Below are 25,070 nucleotides of genomic sequence, written 5' to 3'. Positions count from 1 at the left end.
AATATTCGATATCTAAACCATCATAAACATTTACAGTAGAACCTCGATTATCTGTGACTCAATTATCTGTGTTCGTAATTAACCGTGCTCATTCTTTTGAAAATTTAAAAAAAAGTATGGTCTGTAGATGTATAACATTATTGTATATATTTCTAATTATAATTATAATTAAATAAAAATTACATTATTATAAAAAGTCTTGATTAACCGTGATTTTCATTTATCCATGTGATCCCCTCCCTACCATTACCCCGGAAAATCGAGGTTCCACTGTATAATGTAATTCGTAACACAAATTAAATAGCTTAAACATACATCAACAATTATTACTTTACTGGACCTTTTAATGGATCTTTCTTACACAGTTATAAATACACTCATAATTGGTATTAACATTCAAACTACAGTGAAAACTCTTTATAACGTAAACATTACATAATAGTGGTTGGTTGCTTTATAACTCATTAGTCAATTCATTTTCTATAACATATAGTCACTCTCAATAACGAAACAATATTTTATGTTTCTAATACAATTTACCTGTTAAGTATTATAAATTATAAAAATGCCGAAATTTCCAAGAACAATTACATATTATTTCATTATCTATTTTTATATCGTAATAATACCATTATTATCGATATTGAATATATTCATTTTATTACCACATTATTATATAAGTACGTTTTAAAGAATAACAGTTCATTAAAGTGATGATTTAAATACACGTTAGTCAAACATTTTAGAAATATTGCAATAACAAAAAACAAACAAAAAATTAATAATATTTAACATTATCTTTTGTTTTATTTTTCATATAACTAATAACAATAAAATGATTAGTTACTACTTCATATGTCTTTTTATTTTTGGAATTCACTTGACAAGACGGTATGGCTCAAAAAATCATATACTCTAGTACAATATTCCAACTACAAATTTACCATTCAAAAATAAAAATAATATTAAATCAATTTTTATTATCAAGTCACAAAATGTAGTAACTAAAAAAATCAGTTAAAATGCGTAACTATTTGCATGATATATATAAATAGATACACACATAAAACACTTTCAACAAATCAATTCTATATAATAATGAGCAAACTTTTTATTTTTAAATATGTTAGTAATTATTTACATATTTCAAATAATGCAAATATACATGAAATAATATAGTATAACTATATTTTAAACAATTAAATTAAATTAAATTAAATATTTAATAATCAAAAGACATTCTGTTTTCGTGTTGCTTTACTTTTCTTATTCTTGCATTAATCTATAAATCATCTTCCTAACGGATTCTTGATTTTTATTTAATTGATTTATCATTACTTTAGAACTAAAAATAACATTGAAAATAAATAAAATAATGCAATATATAATAAAATATTTTAAATTGTTTTCTAGCAATAGCCACAAAAGATAAAAATATATTCATAACCCAAAACTCATTTCAAAGTAAAATATTCAAGTATTGTGGGTTTAAAAGAATAATTTCATTCAATTTCAAATAACACTTATAAATAAAATATTTATAGCTTACCATTTGTTGTTTATATTAATTCTTCCGTGTATAGTATTCAAAAACAATGTTACAATCATTTTTTGAGAATCATCCTGATAAAAAATAAAATTTAATAATAATTAAATAAAACTGTGATTATTTAAAAAATTACTTCAGATGTTGGTGGATGAAACTGTGCTTCTAACACATGGTCCTCAGTGATTTCAGCAAAAGATTCACTTATTTCTCGTGGATAATTTAATTCATTAAAATTGTACAAACCACAATGCACTGCTTGAGTAGGGTATGCCCCAAATTGTGATGCTAAAAGTCTTACATTTGTTTTTGGTACTATTTCAATTGATCCATAATCAACATATAATAACTAAAAAATAATGAAAAGGAATTTAATATTTTTGCCAATTAAATAAAAAATTATGTTTAGTATTAAACATGTGAAAATTATATAATTTATATAATTTTTATATAATAGTTTATATAATTTTCACATGTTTAATACTAAACATAATTTAAAACAAATAAATAAAAATTACAAATTTGTTTTAAATTTAATCATAAAATCTATTAAAAAAAAAAAAAAATAATTAATAACTCTAATTGAAAAACTATATTGTTTTGGCACAAAATATTGATAAAAATATGTATACAAATATACACTGATATTGGCACAATAATTGCATCAGTACAATTGTTATCAACCAGAAAGATGGAATTATAGAATCTTAATACTATTGTAATTCTAATTTTTTTCCGAATATTTATTTTTTATTATAAGTATTACCAATACAGCAACTTTTTATAGCAACTCCTGAACAAAACATCTTTACAAAGCTCTACAAGACAAAAACACTAAATAACTAATTTAGTCTTAAGTGTCCAAAGAATTATTACTTTTACTCGGAAAAAGTTTAAGACCAGTTTCTACTCTAAAAATATGTAATTATAAATAGTAAAACTTAGTTATTATTTATATAGCACTAGTTATATTTTATTTTATGTATTTCGTGTAGACTGTAGAGTTAATAGTATTAAAAATCAATAACAAATTACAGAAGATTACCAGATACTATTCACTTATTATAACCATAGAAATATTAACTTATAAACTAAAACAGATTTTTATTAATTTTTAATTTAATATAAGCTATATATATATTTAGAAAACTTAGTTACTTTCACATTTTCTTCATCAACTATTTTTAATACTATAGCCCTGTGCCACAGATTGGAATCCTCAAAACATGAAGTACATGCTAATTCTGGAAGAATTAGTTTTGGTATAACTTTGTACTTTTCTTCATTTTCATTGTAATACACTCTATAATAACATAAAAGTTACAAAGTTACTAAGACAACTATGTATCAACAAATTAATGAAATTATAAACTAACTGCAATCTATCCATGAAACTATTCAGGTTATTGACTTCTGCTGATAATTGAATGTAAAATGAACTTGGGTTATAAATTTCAGCAACTATGACTTTTATACATTTTTCATCATGCAACTTCACTTTAGAATACTTAAATCTTCCATTGCAGATATCCTTGCCAGAGTAATGCAATAGAAAATCATGATCCTGTGTATGACAAAACAATCCAGTGAAACGTCAAATTAAATTTTTATAATTACAATAGTATATAAATTAAAAATTAAGATTTTATTTTTAACAGTTTTTAAAGTTGTTTAAAAAAAAATAAGAATTATTTAAAATTAGATAATTAACACAATATATATTTTATTAAAAAGTATAAATTATTTAATACATACTGGCAATACTACTGAATTGTTAGCATAGTTATCTATTGGATCTTTATTTTTCAACCATGTTGTATAGGCAAAAGCATCTACAGTAAACAGCTCATTATTTTCTATTTCAACCATTTTATCTAAACATTCGAACATGTGTTTTTCAGAAGAATATCCATACTTTAATGGTTCATAAGCTCGGCCATATTCTGCCTGAAAAATAAATACAACTTAAATATTTGTTGTAAAGAAAAATTATTTAATTTAATATAATCTTACACAATATAAAGACATTAATTCATCCAATTTGACACCATTCCGATACTTATTAAAGAAGTTTGAAAGATTACACAATATAGTCTTTGGAATATTTTTATAATATAGTGATGGATCTGAAAATAATTTTATTTTTTTAATTAAAAAATAGTTCATATTTATTTTTATTATTATATATCTTAAATCAAAGATGTCTTGAATGTACTTTATAGATTAACAGTATTCCAGTGAAATAAATTATGTGTGGATAGATAGATAAGTTTGTTAGATAGTCAATTAATAGGTGATACATAAATAAGTTAAAATTTTAAACTGTATTTATTGTATATACTTTGCATAATATTTTGAAAATTTTACTCAGGCAGAAAAAAATGAAAATTAAAGAAAACATGAGAAAACTTTACTGGTTAGTTGAACCACGCTCAGAGATAGCCTTGTTTTTGATGGCTTCTGTATATAGCTATTATAAAACCAATTTGAATTATAGTATTTAACTATGTAGTTTGCCACTTTGCCAGTATGTCTAATATCAATGAAATACAATACTGTCAAAATATTGCTTTTTGGATCATTGAAGTCTACCAGTTTGAAAGAAATGATGCAATTTTCTGTGAAGCTGCTAATAATAGCAGACAAAATCCAATGATAAACAAAATGCAAAAGTTTGTTCACAAATACAAAATGAGACTAAATTACTATGTCAATCCATTCGCCATCCAATTATTAGAAAACTACTTTAAGGACATTAGACATCTTAAACATCTAATATAAAAAGTTTTTTGTCAAACTGCCAGGCTATATTATTAGGTTGACGTTGTAAAAGTAAACACTTATAATATGAGAACCCCTGGTTGGATAATAAAATTTAACAATTTATGGAGCCAATTCAAGAGTTGAATTCATATTTACCCAAAATTGGGAGCCAATTCAATGGTAGCCAGTGATAGAAACCAAATAAGAATAAATTCAAAAACTAAATACCAATATGAATACAATGGATGGACTAATTGAAACTAAATTATGAGTTTTTTTCTAAAGTAATAAATTATAGTAATAGATTCTAACAAAATTAGTCAGAAATTAACACAGCAATGACTATTTATTGTAAAATAGTGATATATCTCACATCAGATCAAAAAATTCTCAAGCAACCGAAAACCAAAAAATACTCAAGATGCTTATTGATATTATGTTATCCTATCAACTTATAATACTATTTTCTGAGAACATTATCAAGGATTATGTTGAATTACAGCCACAACTGGCTTTTTTGAAATTAAAATTAATAAGATCAAAGCAAACATTAAAATCTAAAGTACTTCAAAATGAGTATTAATTCCAGATATTTTTATTATTAAAAAAATGAGACTACTTTTAAACTAAAAATTAATTTTTGTTGTATTGTATAATTAATTATTATATATTTTGGTAAAAAAATAATAATAAGAAAAACATTTTTGTTATTTTGCAATTATTTATTAGGTTATGATTAACACATTCATCATACTAACCGTTATTTTCTAGTTCACTTCGTTTATCAGCTTCAAATAGAATACATTCATGGTCATCATCAGTTACTTTTACATAAAATACAGATGGTAACTTGTAAGCCATATCTCTCATGCTTCGAAATCCATATTCAGAAAAATTAAAATAACTGTTATATTCTTTCTGTAAAATAATTATTCAATAGATTAATCTTTGGAATGATTCAATGATTCGTTAAATTATTTTAAAAGCAAAAAATAAATAATTATTATTAAATACAAATTAACGTATCTATTTTAAAATATAAGTTATAGCTAGAAAAAAAGTTCATATGCCATATTTAAATAGAACTATTAATATTTACTAATTACTAATAAATAAATATAATAAATTAAATTATAATATTAATAAGTTCAAGCTATTATAATAACCAATCTGTTATACAAGTTAAATTATCTAGTGAATATCATAAAAAATGTTTTGTACAACTGCTATCATCCTTAAATGTTACCAAAATAAAGAAGTGGATTGACACAATTTAGTCTTTAAACATGCAGAAAAGCGTGAAAATTACTAAATGGGTTTGAAGGTAAATTCTTCCAATAAATATAAAACCATAAGCCATTTTAATGAAAAATTCTAAGAAAATAATGAACAAGATGCATGCAGCAAAAAGTATTAAAAAAGACTTTTAACAAATTAATAAAACCTGCCAACAGTACCAACTTTACACTGTCTTGACTGTACACCCGGAATACTTGGATAACTTAGACCCTAAAGCCCATCTTTAATAAGTAAATATCTTACATGCAATTTCTAAAAGTAACAAAATCTTTAGATGTTGAAAAATGGTAAAGATAATCATACCTTAAAATCAAGAAAGCCAGCTTATAAACCAACTAATTATCACTCTATAGATAACAGATCATCTCAGTCTGGAGCTACTTTCATTGACCATTCTGCAGCATAATATGTGCAATGATTTGGAAAAGCGATTTGCTATAGAAATTAGATGAGCTTTTGAGTATGTTATCAAACATTATTTCATTCCCACATTTGATACGATGTACCATCTTTGAAATAAATTGTTTTGAATATTTCTTGGAAACCAGAAAAGCAATATTTAGAAAAATGATTAACTCAAGAGTCTATCCTAGCTCTAATTCTCTTTAACACATTTACCCACATATACCATTATATAGAGAATAGAGACTAAATTTTAGTACAATTATGCTAACGACATAATATATAGTAGTGTAAGACAAGGCTTAACATTTAACAAATTACTATTAAAATAGTTCCTTAGGAAATAGGACCTCAGGTAGGATGTTTCACCTAAACTATATAGAAACTGAAGAGAATAATAAATTGTATACTTCTACAATTACAGAATAAAAAATGATTAACTACCAGAGTATCTTAGTATAGCATGGACATATTGCATATTATAATATTGGCCGTGTTGGCTCGTGAGGTTTACAGGTGGTACATAAAAAATGTATAAGATATCTATGTTTGATGGTAAAAAATTTATTTTACTATAGGTACATACCAAAATAATGTACCTACTTATCTTACCTAAATATATACACTGGCGGCAGTTGATGTACAATAATGTATTATCGTTTCGATGAATGATGCGACATCGCAACACGATAAAGAAGGTTTGGTGCACATATTAAATGTGCTCCAAATTATTAACTGACGTGTCGAGGCATGTAGCTAATTTTTACACGGCCACCCAGAGCACAAACAAATTGTGCTCCGCGAAATTATTTAATCGTTTGCAAAAACTTTATTTTTATATTACAGACCATTTGCATAATAATCAATTATATGTTACTATAGGAAACTAATAATTTTTTCATATAATTTTTATGGGTGGTTCACGTGTTCCTGTGCACCATACCACAAGCCGCCACTGGATACACCCGGAATACTTGGATAACTTAGACCCTAAAGCCCATCTTTAATAAGTAAATATCTTACATGCAATTTCTAAAAGTAACAAAATCTTTAGATGTTGAAAAATGGTAAAGATAATCATACCTTAAAATCAAGAAAGCCAGCTTATAAACCAACTAATTATCACTCTATAGATAACAGATCATCTCAGTCTGGAGCTACTTTCATTGACCATTCTGCAGCATAATATGTGCAATGATTTGGAAAAGCGATTTGCTATAGAAATTAGATGAGCTTTTGAGTATGTTATCAAACATTATTTCATTCCCACATTTGATACGATGTACCATCTTTGAAATAAATTGTTTTGAATATTTCTTGGAAACCAGAAAAGCAATATTTAGAAAAATGATTAACTCAAGAGTCTATCCTAGCTCTAATTCTCTTTAACACATTTACCCACATATACCATTATATAGAGAATAGAGACTAAATTTTAGTACAATTATGCTAACGACATAATATATAGTAGTGTAAGACAAGGCTTAACATTTAACAAATTACTATTAAAATAGTTCCTTAGGAAATAGGACCTCAGGTAGGATGTTTCACCTAAACTATATAGAAACTGAAGAGAATAATAAATTGTATACTTCTACAATTACAGAATAAAAAATGATTAACTACCAGAGTATCTTAGTATAGCATGGACATATTGCATATTATAATATTGGCCGTGTTGGCTCGTGAGGTTTACAGGTGGTACATAAAAAATGTATAAGATATCTATGTTTGATGGTAAAAAATTTATTTTACTATAGGTACATACCAAAATAATGTACCTACTTATCTTACCTAAATATATACACTGGCGGCAGTTGATGTACAATAATGTATTATCGTTTCGATGAATGATGCGACATCGCAACACGATAAAGAAGGTTTGGTGCACATATTAAATGTGCTCCAAATTATTAACTGACGTGTCGAGGCATGTAGCTAATTTTTACACGGCCACCCAGAGCACAAACAAATTGTGCTCCGCGAAATTATTTAATCGTTTGCAAAAACTTTATTTTTATATTACAGACCATTTGCATAATAATCAATTATATGTTACTATAGGAAACTAATAATTTTTTCATATAATTTTTATGGGTGGTTCACGTGTTCCTGTGCACCATACCACAAGCCGCCACTGGATATTGGGTACAGTTTCAAGCACAAATAACCAATGGCTACCCTCTATCTGACTATTAAAGAATCTCTTCCTTCGTCAATACAAGAACAAGAACCTCAATCATCAATAAGATGAGGAATTTTAACCCAATTGTATGGATAAGAAAAAAACCAGGAGGGATTCGTGTAGAAAATGTGAATGGACCTACTAAGAATTACTGGGTTACTCACTGCATACACATAGTGCAAGAAAGGTTAGGCTATGTAAACAAATTTACGCAAAAATGGGAAACTTAGAGAGCCTAGTGTGCTGTAACAAAGGTGCGCAGTTGATTTAACACCTAATATTGGATTACTAACTAGAAGATGATAAGATAGTAATCTGGAAAACTTCATCAAAATAACTGCAGACACAGTGACCTGGCTGGTCTCTTAAGATAATAATATTTAATGTGGCATGTTTTTTAGATCTTAAAATGTTAATTTATGTTAGTTAAAATAATTTAATTTATCTTTTATCTAATAGTAAGGTAATATTATCTGGAGATGTCATTCTTTGTATGTCATATGAATAAAAAAAAAAAATTATTTTAATTGAATACTTACACCATAAATATCCATAAAATCATTACACAATATACCATCTTTATGTTTAGTTAAAATACGGCGCATTTTTACTTTCATTGTGTCCAATATTGTATCAGAGTCATACATTTCATATGACTCTATTGACTTTACAGAACTGCAATGCAAAAAAAAATCAGAATAATTAAAATTATATTTTAGAGAAAAATGATAAATTAGCTCTAATAAAGACATTTTATGTTATAGTTATAACCATATAAATTCATATATAATACAAGGTGATGTATTTAACATAAAACATTCATAATTATAGAAAAAACTAACGTTTTTGAAATATATTTATATATATATAAATATATTCAGATAAAAATTATAATTTTTTTTTTTATTTTTAATTTTTAATTTTTTTTTTATTATGTTTTTTATCATTATAATTCTTTAAAACATATATTTTTAATTCCTTATTCAAAAGCAAAAAAAAAACAAAAAATTAAAAATATAAGAAATATAAAAAATTGAAGTACTCCAAAAATATTCTGATTTAGAATAAGGAATAACAAATAGTAATAAAACATAATTCAAAAAAATATTTATTAGAAAAAAAGTGTTTTTAACAACTTAAAATGATATAACAAAAATATATTCAGAAATGTTTATAATTCTTTTTTTAAATAATGAGTGACTTACATTAAATGGATTACCCAGTATAGTAAATAAATAAATATAATATTTATGAATTTCTTAAGTTTTAGTAGGTTACTATAGTGTTTATAGTATAGATTTGAAAATAATTAAAAATATTTTTTTTTAAATTACAATTGTATAAAAAAAAAAAAATCTAAAACTAAAATTATAGAACTCAAAAGTCATGGTTTAATATATAGTAGATATATTTTTAATATCATATTAAACTAGCTTTTCAGAATTATTTAACAAAACGTTTTGAACATTTTGAACAACTAATATACTATATATTGTTTGATATTAAATAAGGCAATGTCTTAAACATTTGAAGCACTTCAATTCCTATAAAATATATTTTTATACTTTATTACTAGGATATAAGATCAGCTCAAAATTAATTCCAATATTTTGTCATAATTTTTGTATCACAACAGTCAGTTTTATGGGATTTTATATTATATTATACTTACTGTGCTTGGTATGAATTATCAATAATGGGATCTTTATTATTCTGATTATCACTTTCATCTGATAAAAGTTGAGATATAAACTTACTGTCATTTAAAAATTTGTTTTCTGAATTGGTAACAGCAACATTGTTAAATATGGCTTAAAATATAAATAATAAACTAACATTAAATATTTAATATAGCACTATTAATAGTATGTAAAATTAATTTTAAAAAAAATAATGATTTTAAGACATATAGATATTCTATACATAATTTAAATATTTTATGTTAACAATACTTTGTTTTAGAACTTGTTTATATGAAAATCACAAAAAATATACATGCATACCTAATATTTTAATAATAATATAACATTTAAAATTAGAACTTTTTTACACAATTTAAAAAGATGTTAAACTATAATCTACAAAACACCAATAATTCTATAAAGTATTAATTTATTATCTAGTATTGTATTATTAAAAGCATTACAAATAAAATGCAATTTAATTATAAAGCAATTAATTTTTATGACTTACATGCTTTAATAAAGTGTTTTCTAATAGTCGTTTTTCTTGGTTTCAACATAATTTGTTTTTCTAGACTAACAATACTGTTGGTGGAGCATTGATTATCCAACTATAAAAAATGTAATTTAATTTATATTTAGTACTGTAAAGTAATATTCCAAATTCAAAATTAGTTACTCTAAACATATCTGGATACAAACGAAAAAAATCCATGCATGTTCCACACGAAAATTTTTGAAATGGAAAAGTATAACCTCGTTCTTCTTCAAATATGGCTAATACTTTATTTACAGTAATTGGTTCATTAGATCTAGCTATAATAGCAACAATGGCACTTTTATAATCATCTTTTTGGATTTTAGAATCTAGATATACAATAATAATCCCATTGTGTTATTAAGAAATAACTGTAAATAATAAATTAATTTTGTAACAATTGCTAGGCACTTACTTTTCATATCACTATTTGCTTCACATTCTATTTTGGACACAATCTATAAAATATATTAAAAATAAATAACTATTAACAAATGGTTTCTGTATAACTTATACGTTTTTAAATTACATTAATATAAAGACATTGATAAAAGTCACGACTCAGATTATATTTTATAATGAATTGGCTAAAAGATTTCAAATCGAAATATTTGTATTTAAATAAATATAACTTTTTTTATTGTTATGACAACTACTTGCCAATAAATAGCATTACTTCAAACATTCAGTGCTATTAAAGTATAGTAAACATTATTTTTGTTTATAAAACTATGAGCTAGCGGTTTTTATTTTCAGAAGCTAACTAAACCAGTTGCCACCGAATAATACAATCATACTTTAAAAAGTACAAGATTTATCTATTTATTTTTAATTAATAATTTAGAGAGATTAATCTAATAAGTATCTATAGAACTGTACAACAAATAAGGTTTAAATGATATTAAAAATTTAATAGAATATCAAGAGAACACGATGAAAATAAATAAAATTTAAAAAAGATTAAAAGAGTGAGTGTTGCAAGTATGCGGTACAGATGTAGTGAAACTTCTTTCTTTCCCTGAGATCAAATCAAAACGTTTGGTCTGTTGCTCTAAGATGAATTATTAAATAGTTAGTTATTTATATAGATAGTTATTAATCATGTATTAAAAAACCTACTAAAATACTTTAAATTTTAAAGAACATTAAACATTTAAACTATACAATACAACAATGTAAGTATAAATAATAATTAAATAATAATGATAATAATATTTACTTTATGATGAAAAGGTTTAGTAGTGAACTGTTGAACTATTGACGACATCAATCTATTTTTAACATTATTTTGAGTTGGAATTAAGTCATTATTTTTTGACACTGAATCATTCAAATCTACAACATAGATAACAATTATTACACAAATGAAATGTATAATTATAATTGAACACAATTTTATTTTTATAAAGAATTCTCAAACCAAAACATAATTGAATATTATATTTTTCCTTTAAATTTGTGTCTGTGTGGTATTTATTTTTTATCTTTTTAACTGATAGAAATAGAGGATCTGTATAATAAAAATTACTTTGCAGTAGTTTATGACCACTTAATGTTAAAAACAAATATGCTTTCTCGAGTAATCACCTTGAGTAGATCTGTTGGTTCCATGAGTAGTGCACAATCAAAAATTATATAAAAGGCATTGGTAATCTTCAGCCGACAGATCTAATTATAATAGTGGAATCTAGATCTAGTTTTCACTGCATGGTTTTCAAAACTAGCTAGCTAAGATTTTACATAAGAAACCCGGTCTCGACAAAGACACTTCATTACCGTTTCTACCTTGACCTAACCTCTAACCTCTAACACATCAACCACATACATCACTATCTCCAATCCCAGAAATTTTAGTATTTTGAATTTAGGTTTGGCATTGTTATCTTTTAGCACTCTTTTAGTATCACTATTTCTGTGGTAAAATGGGCTTCCTCTTCGTACAAAACTACCAAATTTGAATTATCCAACTGATTGTTCTTTATAACTGTGACATGTAAAAGAGATCGTGGGACAAATAGATAATAGTGACAATAGTAGTGTATTTTAAAAATTTTAAGAGATAGAAAAAAGTTTTGTTATATCTATGATATATATTTTTTAAATTACTAGAAAATAACTAAAATTGTTTAAAATATTTCTTAACTTATATTGTGTCTAGAAAATGCTAGCATAATTATTTAGTGTAAATAAATATGTAAATATTTAGTGTTTATCAAAATAACTAAACCAATTTTGTCAAAAACAAGTATTGCATAAATATTTTAATTTTTACAGTTCTAAATGGTGATGTAAGTAAAAAATAAATAACACATAAAACAAATTTAAAAAAATATATGAATTGAATACAATAACATATTTTTTTTAATAATTTCCATTCTATAAGAAATAAGTAGGGTATCTTATTATGATGAATCTGAATGTTTTACAGTATAACATACAGAGTAGGATGCACTTAACCTGAATTTATACTGGTTATTACTCGACCAATATAAATAAAAATTAAAAAAAAACATTATACTAAATTTTAAATAGGACACACCTGTTTTGAACATATTAACCAAGTTCTGAGCTGTTGACTGATTCGATGCATCTAGTTCTGACAATGAATCATCAGTGCACAACTTCTGACATCTTTCAACATATTGTGGAGAAATACCATTTGGCAAATTTGTATTACCATGATGCACAGTACTGATAGATTTTTGGTTTATTTTATATTCATTTTCTGTTACAACATAGAATTATATTAACATAGTTTAAACTAAATTACTCTAAACAAAACTTATTCTATTGGCTTTGTAACATTTTTAAGCTTAAGGACATTGATCAACATACGAGTATATTGAGATTAATGGAACATCAGTATTTTTGTGATCAAGCATAGTTGTAATTTCAAATTCTATAGAAACTAGCTAAATTTTACTTTGACCAGATTAAACTTATCTATTGAACATGACTAGGGAACGGATTTTATTGTAAATACATATTTTTATTGGAATGACATATTTTAAATCTGGTAAAAGAAGTTTATAATTTAGATAATTCTACTTGAAATAAATCTATGACAAAGATATTTTAATAGGAGAAATTCAACAAGGATTTCTGGAAATTGAATTCACTCCTAATATAGTGAATAAGAATTACGTCCCTATCACATCAATTGATGTGGAACGGTCTTTTAGCCAATACAAAAGTATTCTCCAACCAAATCTTTTATTTGCAAACCCACAGTAAAATTTTGTTTCTCATTACTTTGTTTGTTCTGAAATAATATTCATAATTATATATACCTACATCATTTCATTTGTATTACTTTTATTAAATATTTATAATTATAAAATATTTATTTTTTTGTAATTTTCAATAATGATATATTTTTTTTAATATTTACATATTTTGGATTTTTTATTCAATATTTTAAGAAAAATTGATACATATATTGATTTTTTTATTACAATAAAATCAGTTCTCTAATCATGACTATGGCAGAGTTCAAAAGCTAACTTTATGTTGCTAATTAATTAAATCAATATCAAATTAATTAGCAACATAAAGTTAAAGTTGCAATTCACTAAATGTAAATTGTATAATAGCAAAACTACAGTTATATACTTAATTTTTTATTGCTATGATTAAATTTATAAGATATATAAAATATGACATAAATTAATATGAACTCATAATACTTCATTATAAACTTTGATAAACTTACTTAAAATATTATACATTTTTTATTACTTTGATAATTAAGTACTACATTAAAACAAAAAATATAACTATACTCGTAATACTTCTATTATAGAATAGACAATAGACATAGAAGATGGAGAATACAATTATATATATTTTTTTTTTTTTGTAATATTTTTTATTATATCTGTTACACATGGAACAATAAGAACAATTAATGAAAATAGATAAATAAAAAAAAAAATAACAAATAAGATAGTATACGCTCTATGTTCCCAGATAAGACGCTCGTCTTGTCAATGATGTTAATATAAAAATACATTGTATACAATTTAAAGAAATACCTCACTAATAATAAAAAAAAAACAAATAATGTATATGTGTATTTGTACTGGTTATCGGACGATAACCATCGTCGATAACATCTTAATAAAATTGAAAACTTCCTGTATTAAAAAAAACATCAAAAATGTGAAACAAAGAAAGAGATGATTTTTTGAAATAAGTAATATAAAATAATATATGTAATATAATTGTAATATTTTACTTAAATTTTAATTTTTTTATATGTAATAATTCACTCTGCAAAGTAAAAGATATAATTTGTATGTATATTACATGGATGTATTATAAAATATAATAAAAAATGTTTGTACCCGCTTAATACGATTTCCCTCTTAAAACGCTATTTTTAACTGGTTCCTTGGAGTGCCTCTTAAACGGGTTCTACTGTATTTTATTTATTATATGGGTTTAGAACCGCTGATCTATTTGATTAATTTTAGATTCCGAGGGAAACAAAAATTATAAAAATTTGTTAAAATTACCTTATGTAATGTAATCTAGGTCTATTTTCACTCAGAATCATTTTTCATTAAATCACGCAGACTATTGTTGGTTCCTAAATCAAACATATTCAATATGTATAAAATAATACAGTTGTGTTTTGTTATTGAGTACAAAACACAATTGTGTTATTTTATTTATAAATTATAACAATAATTTAATGAAGAACATTATTTATGCTGTTGTGTTCTTATTATTTTTAAAACAAACACAAAATAATTTATTTAATTTTATAAAAAATCATTGAGTATTAAAATACAATAAAAATTTGCTCTATTGTTAAAATTAAGTAAATCTAGTATAGTATTTCTAATATTCAGTAAAATACATTTATACAAAGCAAATTTTACTGAATCATTACATTGAAAAGTAAGTTAATTTTTTGTAATAAAATAAATTATTACTCTCCAGTTACATACAACACGACATAATAATAACTAACAATATTGTGGAGATAGTGCAATGCAAAGAAAATATAGGCTTAATTCTTTTTATCATAGGCTTATTGGTTTTTTCCTTTTACTGCCACAAACTGATCTAGGAATATGTTATAATTGTCATCAGTAATAGTATAATTGAGTTCATAAAATGCTATCGTTAAATATCGTAAATAGCAATCGGCAGTTATTATAAATACAATTTTCATCATTAAAAGTCCCTATACCATTGTCTATTCTATAATCAAAGCTCGAGCTTTATAAACTAGTGGTTATTAAATTATTGATGTATTAATATACATAACAAATATACTAGATAAATGGTAAGCCTACCAGGTCTATATAGGTCTTCAGAACTTGAATCATTCATTTCATCAAAATGATCATAATTTTGTTCATAATATGACATTTCCTTGTTTTCATCAACAAAACTATTCAGGTAACTCGCAGATGTTGGTATTGTGTATTTTCTTAAATCAGATGTCTTGGATGGAAATATTTCAAATGGAGAATCTTAAAATTAAATACAAAATAAATAGTATAAACATTTTGATTAATTATTTATTTTTTTGAAATATATAATATCAAAACATTAAATATTTTTTTTTAACGTATAATAATTTTTATTTCAATGATTATGTGCATATCATAGTTACATGTAAATAAGTTATGTAACTTGTAACTTGTGACAAGTACTCATTTTTAATTTAACTTAATATGAAAGTTACAGTTACAATTAAAGTTACATGATACATTATATACACATTTAATATTCACCACTGTGTGATAAATTATCATATTATTATAAAAAAAATTGAAATACGCGAGAGACGTATTTCGTACGATAGGACGAAGTAGACTGAAATATACGTCGATAATAATTTGAAAAAGACATAAAAAAGATAACAATTATTAAGTATTTATAACAAATACGTTATTGTGGAATAGGAAAAATCCCAGTATTAATCGGTCTACGTAGATAAAGTTATGTCGATAAATTTATAATTATAATACATAATTTTCATACAAAACGTGCATAGGTACGCGCCTGCTGATGGGTTAAACGACTGTTACGATTTACGAAGGCAATACGAGTTTACGAGTTAGTACAAAACTATTGCGACTACTGCGAGTTTACGCTGTTTACTTGTGATTGTACTGTCGACTAGTGTAAAACTTGAATCGTTTTATTTTTTACAAATGTGGATTATCAACCTGCTGTGTTAAATGGAACAATTTTTAAAGTTGTTGTTAAAAAAAATGAAAATATTGTAGCTAGATGTATGTTGTATAAAGCTAATAAATGCGAAGAAAAACATATTAGCGGCTCAAACAAACATACTTCAAATTTTCGAACGCATGAAAAAGTACTTACTTTACCTATCTATTGAATATGTATCTTATACATTTTTACATTACAAAATACAAAATACATGCCATGGCTTGTTCCTAATAGATACAAAATGTTAAACCATTGGTGTATAAATATAATACTGTTACTATAAGTAATATTTGTTTTAAATTATTTTTTTGCGACTGCATCCAGGTAAATTAGAATTTTAAAAAATTTGTTTAGTCACATTCTTCAACAAAAGTAAAAATTAAACATCTTGGTACTCCGAAAAAAAACAATTAAAACTGGATTTCAATAATAGTGTATCAAAGTAATAATTATTAAATACAAATATAATGAACTATATTATAAACAGCATGAAACCTCTCCTAACTGTTGAGAATGAAGATTTAAAAAAATATATTAATGGTTAATATATTATTACTAGAGCGCGGATTTTTATGCATTTGCATATTTATTCTGGATATATTATAATATTTTAAATAAGTATACATATAAGTGTTCCGTAACTTTTTAAAATATATTGTATTAATTAAATGTTCAAAAAATACATTTTTTTACTAATTTTTTTTTGCATTTTTTATGAATATTTTAACATTTTAGTAGGGTTTCGTACAGGGGCACACCCAGAATATTTTTTTTTTGGGGGGGGGAGGCTAAATTTAAATCATTTTTAAATATTAATAGTATTTATAATAATTAATATTAATAAAATTTAAACATAAAACAGTGGTCTCTCCCGGGGCCCGGAATGACAGGTATAGATATATAATATTATGTTACACCTAATGTTTCAATTCCGTTTGTTGGTAATTTTTTTGTATAATAATTTAAAGTCAATATACCTAATAAAATTATCAAAATGTTTGGGGCTAAAGCCCGTTAGCCACCCCCTTGGTTTCGTAATTTTTTTTCGCATATTTTTTTTGCATATTTTAACATTTCAGTAGGGTTCCGTGATTTTTTAAATATATTGCATTAATTAAATGTACAAAAAATAATTTTTTTTGCTAATTTCTTATGCATATTATTATTTTTAGCGCATATTTGGTTGGTTTTTAATGTATATAAATCCATGTTCTAATTATTACCTATTGACTATTTATTGTTTTTTGCACACCTATTAGTATTAATCAACTATGCATATTTAGAATTAGATTCTGATGTTAAAATTTATCAAGACGAAAATTGACAAAAAATATCAGTGACTAAGGATTAATGATGAATCAACTGTGAATGCTATGAATTTATTTTATAATAAACAAGTTTATATTTGCACAACACCTGATATTTGGTAAACCAAACATATGATCAAATTACATATACAATTACTGATAATAGATCAAATTTTGTCAACGCATTTAAGGAATTTGGCTTAAAATTAAAAAAAACTTTTAGAGGAATCTGATGAAGAAGGTAAGCATGTTTCTATAGCATAAATAATTTATTTTAATTAGATGAAGAAGAAGACGATAATCAAGAGTTAACATTTGTTGAAATTGGATATGATTCAAATAGTTTTTTACTTCCTCGTCACTTATGTTATGCCCTTCATAGGCTCATACATTAAGTTTGATTGCAACAACAGATTTCAATAATAAACCTCAACTATCAATAGATATTATCACCCAGCGATTGCCAAATATTCATCTTTATGGAATATGTCTAGAAAACTTAAGTCATCAGAAATAATAAGTAATATTTTAAATTGTTCATTATCGTTCCCTATTATAACTAGATTGAATTCAGTATTTTAATTATTAAAATATAAAGACAAATTAAATACATTAACTAAAGAATTAGATATTGTCATATTGATTATTTGTCAGAGTATGTTTAATTAATGAAACCTATTGCTACTACATTGGATCATTTACAAGGAGAAACAAATTTTTTTTATTGTAATTTAATTCCCACTTTATTTTCATTGAGGTTTCGAATACAATCACTTAAGGAACAAAATTTTCGTTTCATAGCAAATCTTATTGATCCTTTACTTAAATCACTCGAAAAATGTTTTAAATTGTTTTTTGACTTATCACCTGAAGTGAATGAAGCTAAATTGGCATCATGTTTTCACCCAGCATTTAAACTTAGATGGATACCCAAGAATAATGATATGGAAAAGAGAGAATTCAAAATGTGTATAAATACTGTTGAAAAGTTGTTATTGAAACCACTGTTATAGATTCTTCAGCTAAACCATATGAAGATGATTATTTTGTATTTTCATCTCAAGAATAAACAATAGCTGATTCAAAAGCAAATTTAGAAGTCATAATATCATAATTTTAAATAATTATACCATGATTAAAAAACTATTTATGAAATTTAACACACATTTTTGTTCTTCTGCTTCAGTGGAAAGGCTATTTTCATTTGCTGAATTTATTCATTGTCCCACAATAAATATTAGTAATTATCGGACAAAAATTTTGAAAAATTAGTTTTTCTTAAGGGAAATAAATCATATTCATTTTTCAGTAAAAAATAATTAATATATTATTACAATAAACTTTTAGTGTACAGTTTTAGAGTAACTTGTAACTTGTAACCAGTAACAATAAACAAAGTTACTTGCCCAACCCTGATAATATGTACTTAGTACATTGTACTATAAGCATATGTGACAAGTAAATAAAATTTCATTGAAGTGATGAAAGAAGATCTTTGTATTCCCCCATAACTGAAGGTCCCAATTAGTTTAAACAGAATTTTATGCACAAACAGCTTAATTTTAACAAATTATGTTAATTATTACAAATAACTTTTAAATATGCGCAGATGGTTATTTAATTGAAGTAATTTATAATAATAGTAATTATGTGATACTGATTTCTGCATAATTAATAAAAAGAATAGTTCATGAAAAATGCAAAACTAATGAATTCCTTTTAGAATAAAACAGATTTATCACTTATTCTTCTACTTTTTCGTGTACTACAAACAAATGTGCAAATGTTTTAGGTTTAAAACTTAAAAGAAAACAAAAGTTTTTTTCTTTTTTTTATCTTTTTAATTGGGATGCTTTATAACTAATAAGGTAACTTAAAAAGAAAAAAAATTGAAGAATGAAGTTGTCTAAGGGTTAATATATAATGAAGAGTTGTTGGGTGAATAATTTTCATAAGTAAATGTATGGATTGATTATCAATGAAAATAATATTTCAAATAGTAATAACTAATATGTGAAGACAATGTTACAAAAAAAAATGTAGATTAGTGTGAAAATATCACAAACTATAAGTTATATAAAATAAAGTCATGATAATTCACTATGATTACAATATATTATCATAAATTCTGTATTATTTGTATAGCTACTACATTCAAACAAAAAGTTGTATTATATATACAAGTTACAAAATATTTATAATTAATAAACATAATAATGAATGCATAAAGTATAAAATAAATTTACTTTTTTGATTATTACCTTTAAGGTGTACTCCTCCTCTATCAATATAGATAAAATATTTTAACATGTTTATAGATTCTTCAATATTAGTTGTACCCATTTTCTTATAATCAGGATGATTTATTAGACAATTCTTTAATTTATTAATACTTACTATCTAAATAAAAATTAGAAATTATTTGATAAAAAAATAATAATTGTTAATGTTGTAAAAAAACTTACTTCTGAAGTATTGCATAGATTTTCTATACTATTCCTGAGGTTTGTTGTCACAGAACCTTTAGGTTTTGAGTTAAAAGATTTGATTTTAATATGGTCATATCCACGAGCAGTGGTATCAGACCTTAGAGTGCTATATTCATTTCTAAGAGTATTAAATTCAGATCTAGTAGGAGTGGTATACTCATTTCTATGATTATTGTAATTGTTAGAACGAGATCTAAAATTGGCAGACTTCGGCATGTGATTATTACTTCTTAGGGTAGGAGTATTTCTTTTAGGACGCTGCCTTTTAGTTTTTTGATTTACAACAAGTTCTCTGAGATGTGAAGTTTTTTGATCAACAATAAGTATAATAAATGAGTTCAAATTTGGGTTTGGCGGTATCTAAAATAAAAGAATGTCAACTATAAATAACATACATTTAATTTAATTCAATAACGATTAAAATATTCTATTAAACCGTGTAGTAGTAAGATTTAAAGCTGCACTTAATGCATAATAATTTATCATAAGTATAACCATCAGTGCCATGATTTAGTGCCCCTAGAAATTAAAATTTCTATCTCTATTCCATTCTCACAAAACAATTATAAGTCATTGACTAAAGAGAAATTCTGTAAACTATGTTTTAAGAAGAAACATTTTGGTAATTTTGATATTACAATATTTATTATTTTGGTGACTTAAGAGGGTATGACAAATAAATTAAACAATTTAATGAGTTAGTTTAATTTAGAAATATTATTAGCTGTATGAATGGTTTACTTATTATTTTTGTACTAAAGTACTAGCAACTACATGTCAATAAATATAATGGTCACTATTTTAAGGCACTTTAAAGGCAATACTATCTTGTATATAATTTAAAGTTTGCACATCATCTGTTTTTAAACGTCCATTATTCTTATGTTTTAATTTAAAGCAAGAAATGAGTATGTGAAATATCGCAATTTAAATAAACTTAAAAATTAAAACAAAATTAATTAAAATATAAAAATATAAAAATAAAACAAATAATTATTTATCTTTAAATTTGATAATAATTGATAGTTTGCTCTAATATTATAACTTGCAACATTAAATTTTAACTGCTGAAACAAATTTGCTATTGTGCATTAAATTATATATAAAAACAGCTTTTACTGAAAAATCATTTTATTAAAAAAACAAACATTAAAACCACTTAGATTATTAATCATTAAACTTGTCAATTAATCAAAATTAAAATTTAATCAATTTTGTATTTTTAACAGATGATTAAGTCTAAACACAACTACTTTGTGTAATGACAGCATAACCCTTTAAAAAATAAACAAGCAAAATACCTAACTATTATTATTTTTTATACAAAACTTAAAATACTGTACTGTACAATACTTATTGAAGCAGTCCCCTAAAATAGGCTTAATGATCATTTATAAAATATAACTTTTTAATAAAAAATGTAATTTATTTAATTCATCGACCATATCAAAATAAACTTGAGCAAAACATGTTTTCAACTTACTCTTAAAACATCAGACATATTTTCTAGTAATTCATAAACAGTCTTAAACCCCAAATGCTTAAATGGTAATTGTATACCTTCATAGTTAGAGTATTCATTTAATATTTGAGAAATTGTCACTTTACTCGGAGAGCTAGTTAAAATACTCCGTATAACCGTTTTTAAATACTTTAAATCTGGTTGTTCCATGTTAGGTAAATGAAATACCTATAAAAAAATATATATATATATTATTATTTTATTTCTAATTTTGGTACTACATGTAAAGAATATTGTCATATTTATAAATTTAAGTTATTTTTAAATTTCATATATTTATAACAATTTTATTAATAAGGAACAAAATAGATTAAACAAATGTTGAGTAATTTTACTTTGTGAATTTAAAATTAAAAATTATATAATTATTAAGTAAATTGTAAATAAACCTTAATTGGTAAATTTAACAATGCTAATAAAATATTAATTTAATAATATCCAGAGTATTCAATTTATAGATTGATACTTAAATTATTAAGTAGCATTATTTTAATGTTATGTGTAATAACTAGATCTATATAAATTTAAATATTAATCATTATCAGCTAGCTTTAATATATATTATTGATTTAAAAAAAGTTATTACAAAATTGCTTATTTTTATCAATTAAATTTTCATTATTTTTTTAAGTTTAATATTAATTAAAATTAATAACTTTTATATACTAATCAGGGTTGGACAAATTTCTGTATAAAAGTTTTATATGTGTCAACATATTATACATTTTATACCATCTAAAATGTATAACACAATAAAATCTTATGTTTTTTTAAAGTATCATTAGTTAATAGTTATAGATGTTATGATATATTATAACACATTTATTTATTTATATTAAATATTCAAAATTAAAATCAAATAATTTAGGTATTCTCTTATTATTAATAATCTTCAGTAGAGTTTAAATGCTTTTCTTCAATTTTAAGAGCATAATAAACACTTAAAAATTTTTGTACTCGTGTATAAAACATATTACTTATAATTGGACATTTAATGCGTGAAGTATAATACATATAATACATAGTATAATATATCAATTATACAATCAGGTATAATACGTCCCAACCCTGATACTAATTATGTCAATACTGTAGCTAAAGTGAACATTTTAACATTTTGATAAAAATAAAAGCTAGAAAGAATTCCTTAATTGTTTAAAAATATAGCTTATATAAGTTATTATAACTTTTTTCTAAAGGTATTTCATAATGCTGATTAATATTGTATTAAATCATTTTAATACAATTTACAAACAATTTTTAATATTGAAAAAGATGAATTTTTAAGAGTTTATTTGCTGTAATATATTATTATTGACTTTTATTTGAAAATGTTATAAGATACAAAATGTTTCAGAATAAATAGATGAAGAGGCCTATGTGTATTACAATACAGCATGTTATACATGTAATAACAAACAAGTACCAATAAGAATATTAAAATTTTGCTAATAACAAATCTGAATAAAAAGTGTTGAAAGATTAAATGTAATCACAGAGAACATAAAATATTATAGATTTCAGTTATTAGTAGAGATGCCTATGATGTCAGTATAGCACTAATCGTTGTATAGAACTTATTCAGATCATCAGAATAAGCGTCATATAGAACAATGGTAGCAAATAATTTGAACGCTACATGATAAAAATTACCTTTTTTTTTCAAGTTTGCCATGGACAATATTATTTACATTGTATTCAATGTAGTAAGAAAAAAATTATAGTAATTTCATAGTAAAATTAATGTAATAATATAAAAAGGTTAGTTTAGATACAGAATATAATAATATTAGGTACTTTGTTAATTATTTATTTTTTTAATGTGATTTTTTGTTTGATACTTGATGCCAATTCATTGATATCTGGTTTATAAAAATATTTTAATTTTTCGTGTGCTGTTAAAACTTTTAGCGAGCCACCTCGGGTACGTATACTATGGATTCGAATCCCTAAAATCAAAATTAGTAATCGTACTAACTCAGATATACCCAGCATAGTAAATAAAAGAAACGTCCGAGATTTATTTAAATTATTTTTATTCATTGATTTTAGAAAATGGACTAAATGATAAACGAGTAATTATAAAATTTTAAGATATTTTTATTGATTGTACAAACCTCTATCTGAATAATGTAAAGTAAATCAATGAGCTAAACTATAATGTGGTATCCATTTGAACATTCCAAGTCGATATCTAAAATATTAAAAGAATTTAGGCATTATATCGGTGCATCTATTTTGTTTTCATTGAAACAATGATATTGTAATCCAGAAGTTCGACATGTCTGACAAATATAGGTAGCAACGCACACCGAGCATCGTACTCGGCAGATTCGCTTACACGTGAACGAAAGTACTTACATAATTACGTGTTCATATATATATATATATATATAGGGTGTAAGCCATAAAACACATTATATTATAATCTTCACAGAACCGATAAGTGATGAAATGTCAGAAACTCTGACGGCCGCTGTATATTCGAAATCGGTCTAGCAGTATGGTATTTAACAACCGTTCGTTTGATAGTGACAAACTAACGATTCATAAACATCACGTGCCGAAAGATATGCGTTTCCATATTCCATGGAAATGTACCACAAAAAAAAACACAATATGTCGATTACATCGCGATATGCACGACGTCCGATAGCACCGATCACTGGATTGCCGCCGGAATGCGATTACTACGCTACAACCTGTTATCAGTCTTTTTCCCGCGGTTCCATATCCATTCGGCCTGCTGTATTTTGATACCACGGTAAATATAGAACATAATCTAATAAAATAAAATACAATTATAGACTATAGTTATTAAAAACAGTACATATTTTATTGATTTGTATAAAGTAAACGTTATTTAAAAAAAAATTAATTAGTTGATTAATTATAAATATGTCCACGTACCAAGGAAATGTGTGTGCTGTTAATGCATGCGAGAGGCGATCTCCGTGCATAGGGTACAGGTTTTTTAGATTTCCCAAAGATCCTGAGCGGTGAGTTTTCAAGTACAAAATTGTTATACATAAAAAAATGAATTTTAAATAATAACTGTTTAGATGTACCAAATGGATTAATTTTTCAATTTTTGTGATGAACCAAAATTGTAAGAAGTCAAAGGGCAACTGTAAACTTCATA

At 24.4% G+C, this 25,070-nt stretch overlaps 1 protein-coding gene across 4 annotated transcripts; it reads right to left on the bottom strand.

Annotated features, from left to right (window-relative positions):
• Positions 1-1,135: 1,135 nt before the first annotated feature.
• On the bottom strand, positions 1,136-24,662 carry LOC113555992. 4 transcript variants are annotated; one of them, XM_026960661.1, is made up of 21 exons: positions 24,290-24,662; positions 24,046-24,122; positions 21,890-22,096; positions 20,383-20,766; positions 20,179-20,317; positions 15,722-15,901; positions 12,955-13,140; positions 11,635-11,750; positions 10,831-10,873; positions 10,557-10,744; positions 10,389-10,488; positions 9,868-10,006; positions 8,735-8,870; positions 5,068-5,227; positions 3,560-3,672; positions 3,302-3,493; positions 2,923-3,110; positions 2,705-2,849; positions 1,683-1,895; positions 1,550-1,623; positions 1,136-1,345 (listed from the first exon to the last, which is right to left on the bottom strand). In XM_026960661.1, exons 3-21 carry the CDS (start codon positions 22,076-22,078, stop codon positions 1,267-1,269), a joined length of 2,964 nt encoding a protein of 987 aa, XP_026816462.1. In that variant the 5' UTR covers positions 22,079-22,096; positions 24,046-24,122; positions 24,290-24,662; the 3' UTR covers positions 1,136-1,266. The 4 variants fall into 4 exon arrangements, with proteins under 4 accessions (XP_026816462.1, XP_026816465.1, XP_026816463.1 ...); XM_026960664.1 differs by lacking the exon at positions 21,890-22,096 and having other exon boundaries at positions 24,290-24,661; XM_026960662.1 differs by lacking the exon at positions 24,290-24,662 and having other exon boundaries at positions 24,085-24,102.
• Between the last annotated feature and the right edge of the window lie 408 nt (positions 24,663-25,070).

Source organism: Rhopalosiphum maidis, chromosome 3, assembly GCF_003676215.2.
Source record: "Rhopalosiphum maidis isolate BTI-1 chromosome 3, ASM367621v3, whole genome shotgun sequence".
In the NCBI taxonomy this organism is placed as follows: domain Eukaryota; kingdom Metazoa; phylum Arthropoda; class Insecta; order Hemiptera; family Aphididae; genus Rhopalosiphum; species Rhopalosiphum maidis.
The sequence above is the reverse complement of the archived record's forward strand: the minus strand, read 5'-3'. Positions and strand labels throughout refer to the sequence as shown.

What these genes read in the sequence shown, in the direction of transcription:
- LOC113555992 (XM_026960661.1), bottom strand. Translation starts at nt 22,078, where the DNA reads ATGGAACAACCAGATTTAAAGTATTTAAAAACGGTTATACGGAGTATT. An exon ending in GGTTAATATGTTCAAAACAG is followed by an intron (nt 11,751 to 12,954) that starts GTGTGTCCTATT and finishes TCTATGTTGTAG; the next exon opens with ATTTGAATGATTCAGTGTCA. An exon ending in GATAATTCATACCAAGCACA is followed by an intron (nt 8,871 to 9,867) that starts GTAAGTATAATA and finishes TTTGCATTGCAG; the next exon opens with TTCTGTAAAGTCAATAGAGT.